Source organism: Ovis aries, chromosome 17 (assembly GCF_016772045.2).
Source record: "Ovis aries strain OAR_USU_Benz2616 breed Rambouillet chromosome 17, ARS-UI_Ramb_v3.0, whole genome shotgun sequence".
Taxonomy (NCBI): domain Eukaryota; kingdom Metazoa; phylum Chordata; class Mammalia; order Artiodactyla; family Bovidae; genus Ovis; species Ovis aries.
Genome location: NC_056070.1, coordinates 3,182,435 through 3,201,099, shown reverse-complemented (window position 1 = coordinate 3,201,099; position 18,665 = coordinate 3,182,435). Strand labels below are relative to the sequence as shown.

General features: G+C 45.0%; 1 protein-coding gene across 1 annotated transcript in view; it reads right to left on the bottom strand.

Moving 5' to 3' along the window:
* The window catches only part of DCHS2 (dachsous cadherin-related 2), a 349,005-nt gene extending 331,137 nt beyond the window's left edge, over window positions 1–17,868 (bottom strand). The window contains exon 1 of the mRNA XM_060400925.1: window positions 15,246–17,868. Within this exon, the coding sequence (XP_060256908.1) occupies window positions 15,246–17,240 (1,995 nt within the window). The 5' untranslated portion in view covers window positions 17,241–17,868. The remainder of the gene's footprint in view (window positions 1–15,245) is intronic.
* Between the last annotated feature and the right edge of the window lie 797 nt (window positions 17,869–18,665).

Below are 18,665 nucleotides of genomic sequence, written 5' to 3'. Positions count from 1 at the left end.
AAGGCTGTGGACTCTATGTAACATTATAACACAGGCTTTAAAATTAATGGCTGCTGATAGTGAGGCCGCCTCATGTTATTTTGAGGAGGGGGCTTCACCTCGGCCTCCGCCCAAACCTCCAGATGATATATAGTACATTCATCCACTGAGCCAGATAGAGATGTGAGTTCTGGGGAGGATTCGGATTCTGTAGAGGCAATGACTGCTGCCTTTTGAAAGGTTTTATTAAATAAAAAATGAACTTCCAAGGCTGTTAACCCTTCTGCACCACCTTACGCCTCCCTATTTCTAGTAGCTGCTGACAAGGCTAAAGTAGGGAGAGAGAGTCGGTGGTTTTGGAAGTACGGGAAAAAGTATATTTTGAGAAATGCTTATTAATGACTCTCGTCCTTTAATGTCACTGATTATTGAAGGTATACAGTTTGAAGGATTAATAGATACAGAAGCAGATGTTTCGGTTATTTCTCTCCAGCAGTGGCCTAATGACTGAAAAAAAGAAAAAATTCCTCTTGTTTTAACAGGCTTAGGATCAATAGCAGATGTGTGGAGAAGCGCTCAACCTTTGTCATGCCAATTGTCTAATGGAAAGAAAGTATCTATTTCTTTTTACATTGTTAATATACCTATTAATATCTGGGGAAGAGATCTTTTATTTTCTTTAGGAACAACACTCACCATCTCGTCGGAAAACTTGTAGCCACTGCTCAGATTCCTCGAGCTCTCCCATTAAAATGGTTAACTAATGTCCCTAAATGGGTTGAGCAGTGGCCGCTTCCAAAAGTGAAGCTCGAGGCTTTAAAACAATTAGTAAAAGAACAGCTTCAGTCTGGCCATATTGAACCTTCTACGTCTCCTTGAAATTCTCCTGTTTTTGTCATTAAAAAAAAATCTGGTAAATGGAAAATGTTAACTGATTTAAGGGCAGTTAACAAATGTATAGAACCTATGGGAGCTTTGCAATTAGGTCTCCCTTCTCCTGCTTTGATTCCACAGGATTGGTCTTTGATGGTTTTAGATTTAAAGGATTGTTTTTTTAATATTCCTTTGCAAATAAAAGATAGAAATAAATTTGCTTTTACTATTCCAGTGTATAATCATGGGCAGCCCGTAAAACGTTATCAATGGACAGTGTTGCCTCAAGGAATGATTAATAGCCCTACACTTTGTCAGGAGTTTGTTAATCGTGCTCTTATTACTGTGAGACAACAATTTTCTAATTGTCTTCTCTATCATTATATGGATGATCTTCTATTGGCAGCTCCTAGTAAAGAGGAACGAGATACATTTTTTATTCATGTAAAGAAAGCTTTAAGTGATTTTAATCTTCAAATTGCTCCTGAAAAAATTCAAACTGAATTTCCTATTTCATATTTAGGTGCTATTTTGGAACGACAAAGAATAAAACCTCAAAAGGTCCAAATTAGACGAGATAATTTGAAAACTCTTAATGATTTTCAGAAGCTTTTGGGTGATATTAACTGGTTACGTCCCATGTTAGGGATTCCTACACATCAATTGCGTCATTTATTTTCTACTTTAGAGGGTGATACTGCTCTTAACAGTCCTCGATCTCTTACTTCTCAAGCAAAAGAGGAATTACACTTTGTAGAGCAACGGTTGAATGAAGGGTTTCTTATCTACAACAGGATCAACCTATATATTTCATAGTGTTCCATACTCCCTATTCTCCTACTGAAGTTATTGCTCAATCTGCAGGGTTGATTGAGTGGGTATTTTTACCCAATAACTATACAAAAAAGCTTACTACTTATACGGATAAAATTGCTTTCCTTATTTTGAAAGGTCGAGGCCGTATTACTCAGTTAATTGGAAGTGACCCTCAAACAATTATTACTCAACTTACTTCCACCCAAATTTCTAATTGCTTACAGTTTAATGAAAATTGGCAGATAGCTCTTGCATCTTATTCAGGGACTTTTTCTAATCAATATCCTCAATCTAAAATGATAGATTTCCTTCGACATACATCAATGGTTTGTAAATCTCCTATATCTAATATTCCAGTTGAAAAAAAAACTATTTTTACAGATGCCAATAAAAATACTGCTGGCTATTGGACTGATACTACTTCTAAAGTTGTTCCACATTCCTTTTCTTCTGTGCAGCCTGCTGAACTTTGGGCCATTTGTTTGGCATTACAGGATTTTTTTGATATTCCTATTAATATTGTTTCTGATTCTAAATATGCAGTCTTTTCATGTATTTATCTTCCTGAAGCCACTTTACCGGTAACTTTAAAAACTAATATTAATAAATTATTTTTTCAGGTTCAACAATTATTAATTAGGCGAACTAACCCTGTCTTTTTTACTCATATACGAGCTCATTCTTCTCTCCCCGGACCATTATCTCAAGGAAATACAAATATTGATGCCTTACTTTATCCTTTACAGTCTGCAACACAAAAACATTGTTTACATCATACTAATTCTAAAGGGTTACAAAAAACTTATTCGTTAACACAAAAACAAGCTCAACGCATTGTTCGTTCTTGTTCCATATGTGCACCGTTTATTTTGCCCTTTGCCCCTCCTGGAGTAAATCCCAGAGGACTACAATCTAACCAAATTTGGCAAATGGATGTTGTTTTTATTTCTTCATTCGGTAAACAGAAATATGTTCATCATACTATAGATACTTATTCTCATTTTCAATGGGCTACAGCTTTAAGTTCAGAAAAGGCAGATTCTGTTATTACTCATTTATTATTTTGTTTTGCTATTATGGGCATACCTATAAAATTAAAAACTGATAATGCTCCCGCATATCAATCCTCTAAATTATCTCAATTTTTAAAACAATATCATATTAAGCACACTTTTGGTATTCCTTATAATAGTCAAGGACAAGCTATAATTGAAAGAGCTAATCGGACTCTTCGAAAATACATTGAAAAAAATAAGAAAGGGGGAAAAATGTATGATATCACTAAGGGGCCATTTCAAGTTCATTTGCATATTAATAAATCTTACTCTGCTATAGTATGTGTAAAATTTCCTTATTCTTTACTGTATGGGCAATAGATTTGAAATGAAATTTTGGGAGTTATATCATGTTCTGATTGTAACTTGACTCAATATATAAATCGTTCTTGGTGAAAAAATGTTAAAAACAAGATGGTCCATTCCAGTAATTATTCTTTGGTCATTGTGAAAGCACGGACTGAACTTTGGTTGCCTGTTAATCTTACTCGACCTTGGTCGGACTCTTTTGCTGTCACTCATCTTGTGAATGCTGTACAAACTCTTCTCCATCGATCTTGAAAAATGCTTGGCATTGTCATCGCATCAATTTTCGCCGTGGCTTCAGTAACAGCAACAGCAACTGTAGCAGGTCTTGCTTTGCATCAAGGTATACAGACTGCTGATTTTGTCAGGGAATGGCATAAAGATGCTCATTTATTGTGGCAACAACAGCATGATTTGGACGCTCAATTGGCTACTGATGTATTGAATTTACAACACACAGTTTCCTGGTTAGAAGATCAAGTGACTGTGTTAGCTACAAAGAGTGTGTTAAAATGTGATTGGAACTCATCTCACCTATGTGTAACCCCTGTTCCCTTTAATATGAGTGAGGGTTGAAAAAAAGTAAAAAGGTCTTTAGTGGGACACCAAAATTTAACTGCTAAAATTATAAAATTGGAACAAACTATATTGTCAACTTTTAGTAAGACGCTGCCTGATATTCTTGGTTCTGATATACTAAAAAGTCTTCAAGAAAGATTAGACAACCTTAATCCTTTAGGGCATGTATCTACACTGTTAACAACATCCTTTGTAAATACTTTGTTAATTGTTGCTTTATGTTTTATTGCTTTTATAGTCTACCGGCGCTGGCGAAAAGAAAAACAATTGAAAAAAAAAGCTTTGCGTATTCAAACGCTTATTCAGCATCTACAAAAAAAGAAAGGGGGAGATGTAGGGAACTAGATTTAAGGAAGGTTGAAAAGTGCTTGCAAACGAGATGCTCAGCTAAAAATCCTGTTTGTTCCCGTGGGAAAAGAACATTGCATTGCACACAAGGATGTTTTTCTGATTCCTCAATAGGAACAGACCTTGGGACAAAACGGATTCTAAGTTGATAAGGAAGTTCCCCAAAACAAAGTCTTAGCTGCAGTAAATAAGCCAAGGTAAAGGTTATCTCGCCCTGCGCCTGTGCACTGTATAGTCTCTGAATCATAGTGCTTGGCAGCTTGCCCTGTAGGGGGTTGTGCAAAAGATATAAAAATTAAGCAGCTGTAAGAAGCAGGTGTTAAAATGTAAAGATTTAAACCACTCTGCAGTGTTGGTGTGTCATTCCGTCGCCGACAGGATGGCATCACTGACTCAATGGACATGAGTTTGAGTAAACTCCGGCAGTTGGTAATGAACAGGGAAGCCTGGCCTGCTGTGGTCCATGGGGTCGCAAAGAGTCAGACACAACTGAGAGACTGAGCTGAACTGAACTCCTTAGAGGAAAAGCCATGACAAACCTAGACAGTGTATTAAAAAGCAGATGTTTGGGGCTGGTGCACAGGGATGATCCAGAGAGACGATATGGGGTGGGATGTGGGAGGGGGTTCAGGATTGGGAACTCATGCACACCCATGGCTGATTCATGTCAATGTATGGCAAAACCAATACAGTATTCTAAAGCAAAATAAAGTAAAAATAAAATTAAAAAAAATAAAGGTCATTGGAATTAGGTAATTTTAGATGATATTTTGAAACATATACATGTCAGCCAAAATTTATTTTATTGTACAGTAGATCACAAATAGTTCTATTGAAGATTTTTCTCTAAAGTAAAAATACTTAAAATATATGTACATTATAGCAAAATTTAAAAAATTCTTTAATAAAAAAAAATCAGAGACATTACTTTACTGACAAAGGTCCATATAACCAGATCTATGGCTTTTCCAGTAGTCATGTAAGACTTGGACCATAAAGAATACTGAGTGCCAAAGGGCTGATGTTTTCGAACTGTAGTGTTGGAGAAGACTCTTGAGAGTCCCTTGGACAGCATGGCAATCAAACCAGTCAATCCTAAAGGAAATCAGTGCTGAATATTCATTGGAAGGACTAATGCTGAAGCTCTAATACTTTGGTCACCCAATTTGAAGAGCTGACTCATTTGAAAAGACCCTAATGCTGGGAATGATTGAGGGCAGGAGGAGAAGGGGGCGACAGAGAATAAGACTGTTGGATGGCAGCACTGACTCAACTGGCATGAGTTTGAGCAAACCCCAGGAGTCAGCGAAAGACAGGGCAGCCTGGCATGTTGTAGTCCATGGGGTTCCAAAGAATCAGACACAACTAAACGACTGAACAATGACAATGTGATCTAGTAGTTCCGCTTCTGGTCATTCATCCAAAGAAAATGAAAACATTAATTCAAAAAGAAACATGTTCTTCTTTGTTCACTGCAAAACTATTTACAATAGCTGAGATACGGAAACAAAGTAGGTGTCCAACAACAGATGGATACAAAATATGTAGCATATATACATACATATATATACACTGTGTATATACATATACTGGAATATTGCTCTGCCATAGAAAGAATGCAATCTTGCCATTTGTGGCAACATGGATGGACCCAGAGGGTATTATGCTAAATTAAATATGTTAGAAAGAGAAAGACAAATACCATGTGATTTCACTTGTACGTATAATCCAAAAACCAAAGTAAAACAGGAACAGACTTGTAAGTACAGAGAACAAACGGGTAGTTGCCAAAGGGGAATGAGGTGGGGGGATTTGTGAAATAGGTAAAGGGAACTAACAGGTAAAAGCTTCTTGTTATAAAATAAATAAGTCTCAGGGATATAATGTACACACAGGAAATACAGTTGATAATATTGTAACAACTCTGTATGATGATGGATCGTAACTAGATTTATTGTGGTGATCATTTTGTAATGTATAAAAATATTGAATTGTTATGCTGAACACCTCAAAATAATATCATATGGTTGTTAATTACAACTCGATACAAAAAAGATATCATTACTCTGTAGATCAGAATCATGCTCTGCACAGCTGAGCGGGGTCAGGCGACGACCCTGAGTTAAGGGTGGTACTTGGTACACCTGGGGTGAACCCCTGAGGACCCTTCACACCCAAGTCTTTGCCGCAACTGTCATCACATTGCCTAGTCTTTCTGAAACTTTCACAGCGGCGTTTCTGCGGAAAGGATGAGGGAGAAGAATAGCTATTGAAAGGTCATCGGAACCTTCCTTTAGGACAGGTGGGATTCTAGAAACCCGTAAGGGGATGGCGCAAGCTTCCAACGTAAGCAAAACAGATTTCTCCCTTCAGTATAAAACACATACATCTGACTGAAACTTGAAAATTTGAAATCTTTTCTGCTACTTTTTACATCTTTTCATGTGAGAGAATTTTATTTGAAATGTGATTTTTAATTAGCCTTCAGCATCCACTATATCCAGCAAAATAGTTGTCTTTTTTATTTCTATAAGTCTTCTTTACTAGCATATAATCATAAATAACACACATCCAGCACCTAATGTGAATAAAGCATTATTTTAAGCATATAAATACTAATTCATTACACACAAAAAACTCTATCAAGCTGAAGCCGTTATTATCCGTATTTCCCAGATGAGAACAAGAGGTGCAGTGCCCAAGGTCACATGGACAGTAAGTGACACTGAGGGTCAATCCAGGCGCACTGACCGCACAGTCTAGCTGTATCTTTCACCACTGCACCAAGCCTAATTTTAGTCTTCAAAGCTAAGAACTTTTGACAGTGCAACATTAGTCATCTTTCTCTAGTTCTAGAATCAAGAACGAGACAAAGTGCTGGCAAGTTATATGTTGAGAGTAGGTAGAGATGCATCCCACAGATTCCAGGATATACCCCTCCCATGACATCAGTTCACTGCAGTTCAGTCACTCAGTCGTGTCCGACTCTTTGCAACCCCATGAATCACAGCACGCCAGGCCTCCCTGTCCATCACCATCTCCCAGAGTTCACTCAGACTCACCTCCATCGAGTCTGTGATGCCATCCAGCCATCTCATCCTCAGTCACCCCCTTCTCCTCCTGCCCCCAATCCCTCCCAGCATCAGAGTCTTTTCCAATGAGTCAACTCTTCACATGAGGTGGCCAAAGTACTGGAGCTTCAGCTTTACCATCATTCCTTCTAAAGAAATCCCAGAGTTGATCTCCTTCAGAATGGACTGGTTGGATCTCCTTGCAGTCCAAGGGACTCTCAAGAGTCTTCTCCAACACTACAGTTCAAAAGCAGCAATTCTTGGGCGCTCAGCCTTCTTCACAGTCCAACTCTCACAAGCATACATGCCCACAGGACAAACCATAGCCTTAACTAGACAGACCTTAGTCAGCAAAGTAATGTCTGCTTTTGAATATACTACCTAGGTTGGTCATAACTTTTCTTCCAAGGAGTAAGCGTCTTTTAATTTCATGGCTGCAGTCACCATCTGCAGTGATTTTGGAGCCCAGAAAAATAAAGTCTGACACTGTTTCCACTGTTTCCCCATCTATTTCCCATGAAGTGATGGGATCAGATGCCATGATCTTAGTTTTCTGAATGTTGAGCTTTAAGCCAACTTTTTCGCTCTCCTCTTTCACTTTCATCAAGAGGCTTTTAAGCTCCTCTTCACTTTCTGCCTTAAGGGTGATGTCATCTACATATCTGAGGTGATTGATATTTCTCCTGGCAATCTTGATTCCAGCTTGTGTTTCTTCCAGTCCAGCATTTCTCATGATGTACTCTGCATATAAGTTAAATAAGCAGGGTGACAATATACAGCCTTGACGTACTCCTTTTCCAATTTAGAATCAGTCTGTTGTTCCGTGTCCAGTTCTAACTGTTGCTTCCTGACCTGCATACAGATTTCTCAAGAGGCAGGTTAGGTGGTCTGGTATTCCCATCTCTTTCAGAATTTTCCAGTTTATTGTGATCCACACAGTCAAAGGCTTTGGCATAGTCAATAAAGCAGAAATAGATGTTTTTCTGGAACTCTCTTGCTTTTTCCATGATCCAGCGGATGTTGGCAATTTGATCTCTGGTTCCTCTGCCTTTTGTAAAGTCAGCTTGAACATCAGGAAGTTCACAGTTCATGTATTGTTGAAGCCTGGCTTGGAGAATTTTGAGCATTACATTGCTAGCATGTGAGATGAGTGTAATTGTGCGGTAGTTTGAGCATTCTGTGGCATTGCCTTTCTTTGGGATTGGAATGAAAACTGACCTTTTCCAGTCCTGTGGCCACTGCTGAGTTTTCCCAATTCAGTGATGCATATTGAGTGTAGCATTTTCACAGCATCATCTTTCAGGATTTGAAACAGCTCAACTGGAATTCCATCACCTCCACTAGCTTTGTTCGTAGTGATGCTTTCTAAGGCCCACTTGACTCACATTCCAAGATGTCTGGCTCTAGATTAGTGGTCACATCATCATGATTATCTGGGTCATGAAGATCTTTTTTGTACAGTTTTTCTGTTTATTCTTGCCACCTCTTCTTAATACCTTCTGCTTCTGTTAGGTCCAGACCATTTCTGTACTTTATCGAGCCCATCTTTGCATTAAATGTTCCCTTGGTATCTCTAATTTTCTTGAAGAGATATCTAGTCCTTCCCATTCTGTTGTTTTCCTCTATTTCTTTGCATTGATCTCTGAAGAAGGCTTTCTTATCTCTTCTTGCTATTCTTTGGAACTCTGCATTCAGATGCTCACATCTTTCCTTTTCTCCTTTGCTTTTCTGCTTCTCTTCTTTTCACAGCTATTTGTAAGGTCTCCCCAGACAGCCATTTTGCTTTTTTGCATTTCTTTTCCACAGGGATGGTCTTGATCCCTGTCTCCTGTACAATGTCACGAACCTCATTTCATAGTTCATCAGGCACTCTATCTATCCAATCTAGGCCCTTAAATCTATTTCTCACTTCCACTGTATAATCATAAGGGATTTGATTTAGGTCATACCTGAATGGTCTAGCAGGTTTCCCTACTTTCTTCAATTTGAGTCTGAATTTGGTAATAAGGAGTTTATGATCTGAGCCACAGTCAGCTCCTAGTCTTGTTTTTTTGACTGTATGGAGCTTCTCCATCTTTGGCTACAAAGAATATAATCAATCTGATTTCGGTGTTGACCATCTGGTGATGTCCATGTGTAGAGTCTTCTCTTGTGTTGTTGCAAGAGGGTGTTTGCTATGACCAGTGCATTTTCTTGGCAAAACTCTATTAGTCTTTGCCCTGCTTCATTCCTCATCCCAAACAAATTATATGATCATCTTTCTCAAGCAGAAAAAGAGGAAAGGAAGTGAAGCCAGCTTACTGATCTTGTGCAGCAGCTTGATGGGGACAAGGAGAGGAAGGGTACCAAAATGAAGTTGCAGCGAAATCTAGAGCCAATCTCCAGCACCTAAAACAGATCATCGAGAACTTCCCTGGCAGTCCAGGGGCTAAGAGTTTGCCTGCCAATCAGCGTACACGGTTTTGATCCCTGTTCTGGGAAGATTCCCCATGTCATGGAGCAACTAAACCCTCGTATTGCAACTGCTGAAGCCCACATGCCTGGAGCCCATGCTCCACAACTAGGGAAGCCACCACAATGAGAAGCCCACCACAGCCAGAGAGGAGTCCTTGCTCACCACAGCTAGAGGAAGCCGGTGTGCAGCAATCAAGACCCAGCACAGGCATAAATAAACAATAAAATAATAAATCAGGCTATCAAAGCAAAGCCGAGGCACACACAGCACACGCAGGAACTGTAATGTAAGGCCAGCAGAAGAGAGATGATCAGAGTAGATGGCAGCTTGCAGGTAATCCAGACACATCCTGGAGATGGGCGCAAATGACCACTGGGGAAATCTCATACGCTTTCAGCGCATGTGCACAGATAGGCCAGGTCCATTCACAAGAGCAAGAATAAGATAGTTATACACAGTAATAAATTCTATGACCATCAAAGCTGGCACACAGGATGTACGTACATAAACTTCTATGTAAGATAAGCAGTAAGAGTATGTCTGTATTAAGGTGAGGGATAAACAAGGCAATTCAGACCATAAAATTCCAAAGATCGATAATATATGCAGGAAATTAACTTTACAATAAAGTTAACAGACACGCAAATAAAATATCAAGAAAGTAAAAACCTTGACTAGCTGTAACCCTGGCTAGTAATTCTTTTTTTTATGGTCTTCAATACAATTTAACAGAAGTATTGACCTTCTAGTATATGTGATTGAGGACACTAGGAATTACAGGGACTCAAATGCCATTAAATTGCAACTGCACAGGGTAATCGCGATCCATCATCTAACACAGGTAAACAACCGCAGTCGATCCATCATCTGACACAGGTAAACAACTGCAGTACCATAAGGAACATCAAGACAAGAGCTGGTCAGAACAAGGAAATGTTTAGAGGAAGGAAGTGGCATTTGAGATACACCTAAAATCTCTCCAGTGAAAAGGACAGGCAAGGGAAGACACGGAATGATGTGGACAGAACTCGGGTGGTAACAATGGGTATAAGTGAAAGGACCACAGTAAGAAACACTGCAGCCCTTGGCAGCTAGTGTGGTCAGATTTGGGGAGAAATCAAAGGTGAGAGGAAACATCTTCCTTTATAGAGTATCTTAATCCCAGACTGGCACTAGGGCAGCCTCTTGAAAGAAGACCTCACACTGTTCCTAAGAACCACCTACCTCAGCGTCCCTTGCCATCATCACCACCCAGGCTTCAGGAGAGGGGCTGCAAGCCCTGGACACTCTGACTAAAGCTAATGAATAACCCTTCCCTTAAATCATTGCACCCCCAGCAGTGTTTTATGCTCTCCACTTTTACCTCCACAGTACAGCTGAGACAAAACCAACATCTTTGGAAAGAATTTACTAAAGGCTGATAGTGAAGTTGCTCAGTCGTGTCTGACTCTTTGCGACCCCGTGGACTGTAGCCTACTACACTCCTCTCTCCATGGGATTTTCCAGGCAAGAATACTGGAGTGGGTTGCCATAGGGATTGATAAAGGGGAAGAAACCCCCAAAGATATAATGAATCAGAAACAAGATAGAGGTTAGCCCCCTCAGCCCATAGAGCACAGTTGGCATCAGGCCTTCCCATCTCCCACATCTTCCCAGATGGCAGATATTGTGTTTAATGACTGGGCACCCCTCAGAGTCAGGCTCCTCAGAGTCAGCCCAAAGTCAAACACATGAGCGCAGCCTGTGCTGTCTCCCATGCCCCACTGTGTAATCTACTTTTTACCTAGCCAATTAATTAGTCAATTATATGAGACCTGATCTTGTTCTTCACCCTTATAATTCTCAACAATGAAAACCACAGCCACTCCAACAAACAGCAAAACACATACCCCACACACATACCAAATGCATAAACCCAACCAGAGAAAGGATCCATTACAAAATACAGACAGTGTTTAAAAGGAGCTGATTAATGAAGACAGGGGTGGGGGGAGTGAGACAGAAAGAGTCGAAGGAAAATGACCTTGGTTTGTGAAGTGGTAGATTTTGAAAAGTTTAAAATACATCCAGGCAGAGAGAGATACAAAAGAGATTTTAAAAAAAATGGGGTGTGTGAGTGTGTTGCTCAGTCGTGTCTCTTTGGGAACCCATGGTCTGTCCATGGAATTCTCCAGGCAAGAATACTGGAGTGGGTTGCCATTCCCTTCTCCCAGAGATCTTCCCAACCCAGGGACTGGCTTGAACTGGGGCCTCCTGCATTGCAGGCAGATTCTTTACCATCTGAGCTACTGTTAATAAAGGAGGTTAACGCTAGAGATGCTAAAAAAAAAAAAAAAAAAAAAAAGTTGCAGTTCTGGGAATGTTTAAGTAGAAAATGTGAAAAAAAAAAAAAAAGAGGCAAGGGAGAGGAAGAAGAAAGCTTTGGGCATGCCTCTATCACACTGAGTAGGGGACATAAGAGGAAAAACAGAATTGACAAGAGGGAGACCTGGAGGATGCAAATGAGACAGGAGGTGGTAAAGAAGACACAGTCAAGAAAGAGGAAGTGGGCAGCTTTAGAGAATGAGACAGGTTAAACTAAGCAAGCCCACTGGATAGAAAGTAAAGAACACAGCTGCTTTTGGAGTGGCAGAATTTAGCACAGTGGTAGGGGAGATCAGAACCTGGGCAAAGGGGTGGTGCATATGCCTTCACTTGGAGGAAGAAAGGAGATGGGATATGAAGGAATTAGGGCTCTACACTTGGCTGGTACTGAGAACCCACCCATTATACTCACTGCTGCCTCTCCAGCACCAAGACCGATTCTTGGAATAGGCACCCAAGAAATACTGCTCATGGAATGTTGCTTATTCAGTGAATGCTGTAGTTTGATTACGAAAATGAATTAGTCAATGAATACAATGCTAATACTTGAGGAAGGACAAAAGAATAATCTTGCTATGGCACTCATGTGATTCAGGTATGAAGGCTGAAGGTACGCTGTCTGAAGATCTAGTTGCAAGATAAAAGCTGTTGATGCAGTTCTCTCCTGTTGGATTTAGTGTGGGGCAGACAGTGTCAGTCCCACCAGGGAGAGAGGCTGAAGTCAGTCTCTTCGACAGTCATCTGCAGGAAAAGGGAGTCTTTCAGTACTGGGCATTAGAACCCAAAGGAAAACACCAGGACAATTGCAGAGTAGAAATCCCTCCCTGCCGTGAGCATGAAAGCATCAAGACATGCTGAAAGGAGATCCCGGGGGGCATGGGGTAGGGGGGCAGGTCGTCAAGAAGGGGCTCTCCATGTGGAGGGCAGTGGAGAGCAAGGGACTGAAAGCCCAGATGAGTGTCCTCAGAGCTGGGAAAACCCTTTTAGGCTAGAGGACACCCAACTCAGGCTACTGGTTCTTGTCCTCTGTATTAAATCTGTTTGTTCTGACCCACACTTAAAGTCTTCGGAAAGTTCCTGTCTGGGTCTGAGACTATGGAAGGATTCAGTCAGCACTGGTGACCCTAAATGGCAGTAAGAGCAGAAAAAGCCCAGGGATTCGTGCTCCAGACTAACCACCAAGACATCATGAAGGTTCTGAGTTTATTTTATTAGGTGACATGGTATTCCCTTACAGGGAATCCAAGAAAGGAATTTTTTTTTTTTCTCCTGTTGCTTCTCATTGTGTTTTTCCTTTGATTCTGACCAAGGGGAGCTGAGCAGTTCTGACATCTGAGAACTGTGGAGGACAGCAGAAAGGTTTGGTTGTAAGCACCAAGATGATGCAATTAAACAAAGCCCCAGGAGAGAGGAGAGGCCATGAGGTCCAGAGAGCTGGGAAGGCTTGTTTTTGCAAAGCAGTGCAAAGAAACATCGAGAGCAAAGAGATGGCGAGCAGAGGACAGGTGAGAAGCCGAGGGGACAGAGTCAGCCAGAGAGCTGATGCAGTGTAGAAAGTTCACACAGCTGCTGTGGCGAGGCCGCCAGAGCGCTGCAGATAAGCCTCTGTAATCTACAGGGCCTGGACTGTTGGAATTTCTAGAAACTCTAATCAGCACCATTTAATACTATCAATACCTACAGCAATACTTGGTAACCTGAAGGGTTTTTTTTTTTTTTGATTGAAGATGCAATCTTACTCTTGAGCCAAGTTGAGTTCACCATAATGGATCCATATCCACATATTAAGTCATAATAATGGGATAAACTCACACCTCATGGCACAGTCATCTCACAATTTTAAAAAGTTCTAGTCAAAGGAATTACAATTAATCCACCCTGCTTATTTTCCTTCAAATAGAGTCAAGTTGTACTGTTTTGTACCAAGACCTTTAAGCTCTTTCAGATGAAAGAAATCTTAGAAATTATCTAGTCCAACCTCTCCATGCCAATTACCTCAGTTTTTTACATCTGTGGCAGACCCAATCAGTCCCCACCGGCAGCCTTGTGGCCCTCTCTGTTTCTCAGCCACCTTTGCGGTACACCATATAGCTAGGCTCTGACCAGCAGGACACTGATGGACATCCCCAGACCTGGCCCTACCTTGGATGGAGAAGGACCAGCCAACCCTCATCGTATCAGACTCTGCTTGAGATGTAAATAAACTTCCATCGGCATTCACAGATCTCTCTCTTTCAGCAGCAAGCATTAATTGATTTTCAAGCCTTCTTTTAATTACCTAGCAACTAATGAGTTGCCAATCATGCCAGAGAAAGTGGTAGAGATTATTATCTATACCACTTACCTAAGATACAAAGGATTAAAAAAAGACAGCAAACCAGCCAGGTAACTCATGTTTAAAATATAGTGGCATCTTAAATTATCTAAAGGTTATTGAGACATGACTTATAAGGCTTTAGCCTCGAACCAAGAAATAACCTACAGAGGTCTTAAAACAACCCAGCCTGAGAGCTAAATGGCACTTTACAGCTTTGATCACTAGTTAGGCTCTCAGGCTCAAGTTATTCACTCAGATCATCTTGGTGTAAATAAAACAGTCTTGAAATCCCCTTTGTTATCTCACATCAGATAACTTCAGATAACTACTAGGAAATTGGAAGCCATAAGAATTACTGCTAGAAGGGTACATATTACACATTCTGAGATCCATTTGTAAAGGATATCACCGATTTTATAAAGGATGATTGAAACTTGCCCCTCCTCAAAGTCTTGAAGACATCATTGGAGGTCTGGCAAAACTGGTAAAAATGACTTGGTATCCTCAACTAGTTCTTGTAAGTTTCCAAAAAAGGTAGGACAATGTGCAATAAGTCTCTGTAAATGGTTACTCAAAAGAGTTTCAGTGTTTAAGGCCACACACTTGCTTATTTGAAAACTGACATGTGAGGGCCACCTTACGCCCCCAGTGTGCACATGATGGTGTTCAAATACACACGACACTGCCCTCTGCACACTGTTCAGAAGCAAAACTGAGACTCGGTAGCTCCTCGCAAACCAATTTGGGTGCTCAGATCGAGACAGAGGGAAATCAGAATTCCATAGGCAAAATCAAGATCCAAATATCATGTGAAGCAGAAAAGATCTTAAGTGACCATTCAGTTCAAGCCCCAGGAGAAGGGCTAGATGCCAGTAGGGCACGCATTCATCTCCCTGCAGAGCAGGAACCAGAGCCCATGACCTCTGCTTTCTGAGCTTGAGTATAACTATCCACATCACACACCACACCCACACACACCCACACACCCACACCCACACACACCCACACACACCCTTTCTGAACTTAGAGCTTCTCGATCCCTTCCCAGGCCTCCCCTTGATCCGCAGGCCTGATGTGCTCACCTGCAGAAAGCAGTGCCCAACTGGGGCGTGCTCTGGAAGCGTGGCGTTGTACACCTGCTTCAGGAAAACGGGCTCGTTATCATTCACGTCCTCCACGGTGATGCTCACCAGGCAGGTGGCCGAGAGCGGGGGCTCTCCAAGGTCGTGGGCCACCACTCTCAGTTCTACGGCCTCCTGCGCCTCTCGGTCCAGGCTCCGGGTGGTGCTGATCACACCACTCTCGGGATCAATGCTGAAGGATGGTCCGCACTCGGCGGGGGGCCTCGGAGCCTCTGGCCTGCAGAGTGCGGGGAGGGGGAGCAGCGCGTAGCGCAGCCTGGCATGGTCCGTGCCAGGCTCATCTGCGTCTGAGGCGCTGACGCACAAGACCGTGGTGCCGGGAGCCGCGGCCTCGGACACCGAGGCCCTGTAATGCTCCTGGCTGAAGAGGGGTGGCTGATCATTGAGGTCAGCAACCCGGAGCAGCAGCGTCTCCTCGGCGCTCAGCGGCGGGGATCCCGCATCTGTGGCCACCAGTCGCAAATCATACAGGTCTCGGCTCTCCCTATCTAGGGGCCCCTCGACGCAAAGGAAAAATACTCCTGGGGAGCCTCCGGACCGCAGCACAAAGGCTCCCTCACCGCCCTCCAAGGTCAGAGAGACGCTCCCGACTCCGAGGCCTCCACTGAGCTCCCCGGCGGCCTCCCCTTCCTTCTCTGGGTCGCCTTCCGCGTCTGACACCGAGACCCGAGCCACATAGTCGCCGACTCGAGCGCCCTCCAAGACGCGCGCGGCGCCTCCTTCGGTGAGGAAGAGCAGATGAATGGCGGGCGGGTTGTCGTTCACGTCCAGCACCGCGATGGACACGCGCGCGGTGGCGACCTCGGGCTCGGCGCCTCCGTCGCGGGCCTCCACCACCAGCTGGTGCCAGGCCTGCGCCTCGCGGTCCAGCGGCCTGTGCACCCGCACCACCCCGCTCAGCTCCTCCACCACGAAGTAGGCCGCGTCGCCCAGCGTGCCGCCGCTACCACCCGCCCCGGGAGCCTGCCGGGAGCGGACGCTGTAGCGCACGTGGCCGTTGGGCCCCAGGTCACGGTCGGTGGCGCGCACGCGGCAGACCTCGGTGCCGGGCCGAGCGTCCTCGCGAACCGCGGCGCGGTACTCGCGCTCCTCAAAGACCGGAGGATTGTCGTTCTCATCCAGCACGCGCACTTCCACTCGCAGGCGGCCGGTGCGCCGCGGGCGACCCCCGTCCCAAGCCTCGATCTGCAGCTCGTGCGCCGCCACCGCCTCTCGGTCCAAGCGCCGAAGCAGCACCACGTCTAGGGGCTCGAGGGGCGACGAGGACGGTGGCGACCCCGGGGCCCCGTAGCGCAATTGGAAGAAAGGTTCTGCGGGGTCCTCAGACAGGCTGGACGGTTGCACCAAGGTGTAGCCCTGTATGCTGAAAAGCCCAGCGTCTGGGTCTCGGGCGCCTGGCAGGCGGAAGGCGGTACCTGGTGGGCTGAGCTCGGAGACGTTGAGCTGCAGGAAGTCCAGAGGAAAGCGGGGCGAGTGGTCATTCACGTCGTTGACGTGGATCTCCACCTGCACCACCGCGCCCAGCAGCGTGGCGGCCACGAAGCTGTAGTGGTCGCGCCGCTCGCGGTCCAGGCGCCGAGCCGTGCGGATAATGCCTGTGTCCGGGTGCACTTGGAAGTCGTCCAGCAGCGGAGAGTCATCGGAATCCTCAGACAGAAAGAAGCCGCCCCCCTCCTGCTGCTGCTGCGTGGCCGGCAGCCCCGCGCGGATGTCGCCGACCAGAGTGTCTGGAGGAAGGCCCTCGTCCACGGAAAGGCTGAGGTTGAACACCTGGGCAGGCGAGCCCGAGGCCCCCCACAGCCACGCGTGCACGCAGAGCCCGAGCAGGAAACGCTGCGCCCCGGCGCCGCCGCCCTGCCGCCTGCGGGGTGACTCGAGCAAGAGGCGCTTCCAGGCTGGACGCCCTTCACCCATCCTCCGCCCTGAAGGGCTCATGTCTCCGCCAGCTCCTTGGGAAGGCTCCCGGGTAACTGCTAGCTTGTGGCGGAGTGGCAGAAAAATCCAGGAGCCTCTTCGGTGTCTGAGCCAAAGAAGAAAAGACTTTGTTTGGCAAACAAACCGACAGACGCAGGAGTTCCCGTGGTTACATCTGCAACTGGTGGAGACGTCCTCCCGCAGCTCGCGCAGACAGGCCGGGAGAGCTCGAGCCGCTTCCGCCGCTCTCAGCCACCTTTGGAGCCCCTGGATCGCTTTACACGAGTCTCATCTCTTTTCTCTCTCCTTTTATTCCTTTGACATCTGTTCCTTGTTCGGCTCGGCTGGTTGTTTCCCCCTGGTAAAGTCAGGTGCATTATTTCCTTTGCCAAAAAAGATGAAATTATTTAAAGCGCGCACACACGGAGAAGCTGGGGGTCGGGCCGGGGAAGAGGGTAAGGTAAGGGCGGGAGGTCGCGGGGCTGGAGCGGGAGGGAGGAAGGGAGAGGCGGATTCGACTGCAGCGCAGTCAGCGGCTCTGGGGCGGCCGCGCCCGCCGCGTCTCGGGACGCCGTGGACCGCGCGCCTCCCCCCGGTTCTCCTCCGCTCGTCGTGACGCGGCCGCACACTAGGGCGAACTCCCACCTGCGAGGCGCAGCTGCAGCTGGGCACGTTCCTGGTCAGGCTCGGGGCGGAGGAGAGGAGAGAAAACGTGAGAGGAGCCGGAGATGGGGACCGTGGGGCGCGTGGGGATCGCGCAGGCTGGGCTAGGCGTGAAAGTGGCTAGGGGTGGGGAAGGTGAGCGGGCAGCCCTCCCCGCTCCATCCCTGAGACTGGCTCTGCAGCGGGCCTGACGCTGGGGAGCTCCTGCCGAGCGGAGAGGGCGGGGGGTTATCATTACACTGGAGAGCCAAACTTGTGTTCTCCATGTGGCGAGAAAGACTCGTCCCCAGCGGAAGGACAGATGGAGTCAAAGGCCGATGCACAGCTGGGGCCGGAATGACTGCAAAGGGGGAGAAGGCGGAACTTGGAAAAAACCTTCGAGAAACCAGGAGAAATCTGTGACACATGGTACAAACCAAGCTTTATTATGCCGCGCTACCCCTCGGCTTGACATGTGAGCGACTTATCACTCCCCTCTGCTGCCGGCAATGACGACAATAGATTCGGCTTGCGAACACTTTTTATGCATTCAGCGCCATCACAACACTTCCAGGATGGTTTACGATGCTGATTTATGGGCAGAAAGACGGGGTAGCCGAGGCCATCACCTTCCCAAGCTCCACCATCGCCGCTGAGCAGGGAAGTTTGCAGGCGAAGCAACTACTGATACCACTTTCAAAACAGCCGGAGATTATCAATGAATTGCAGTAGTCGCGAGTTTCCCTTCAATTATCCGTAATAATAGGATAAATTGCCTCTCTTAACAAATGCCTGAGAAAAGAC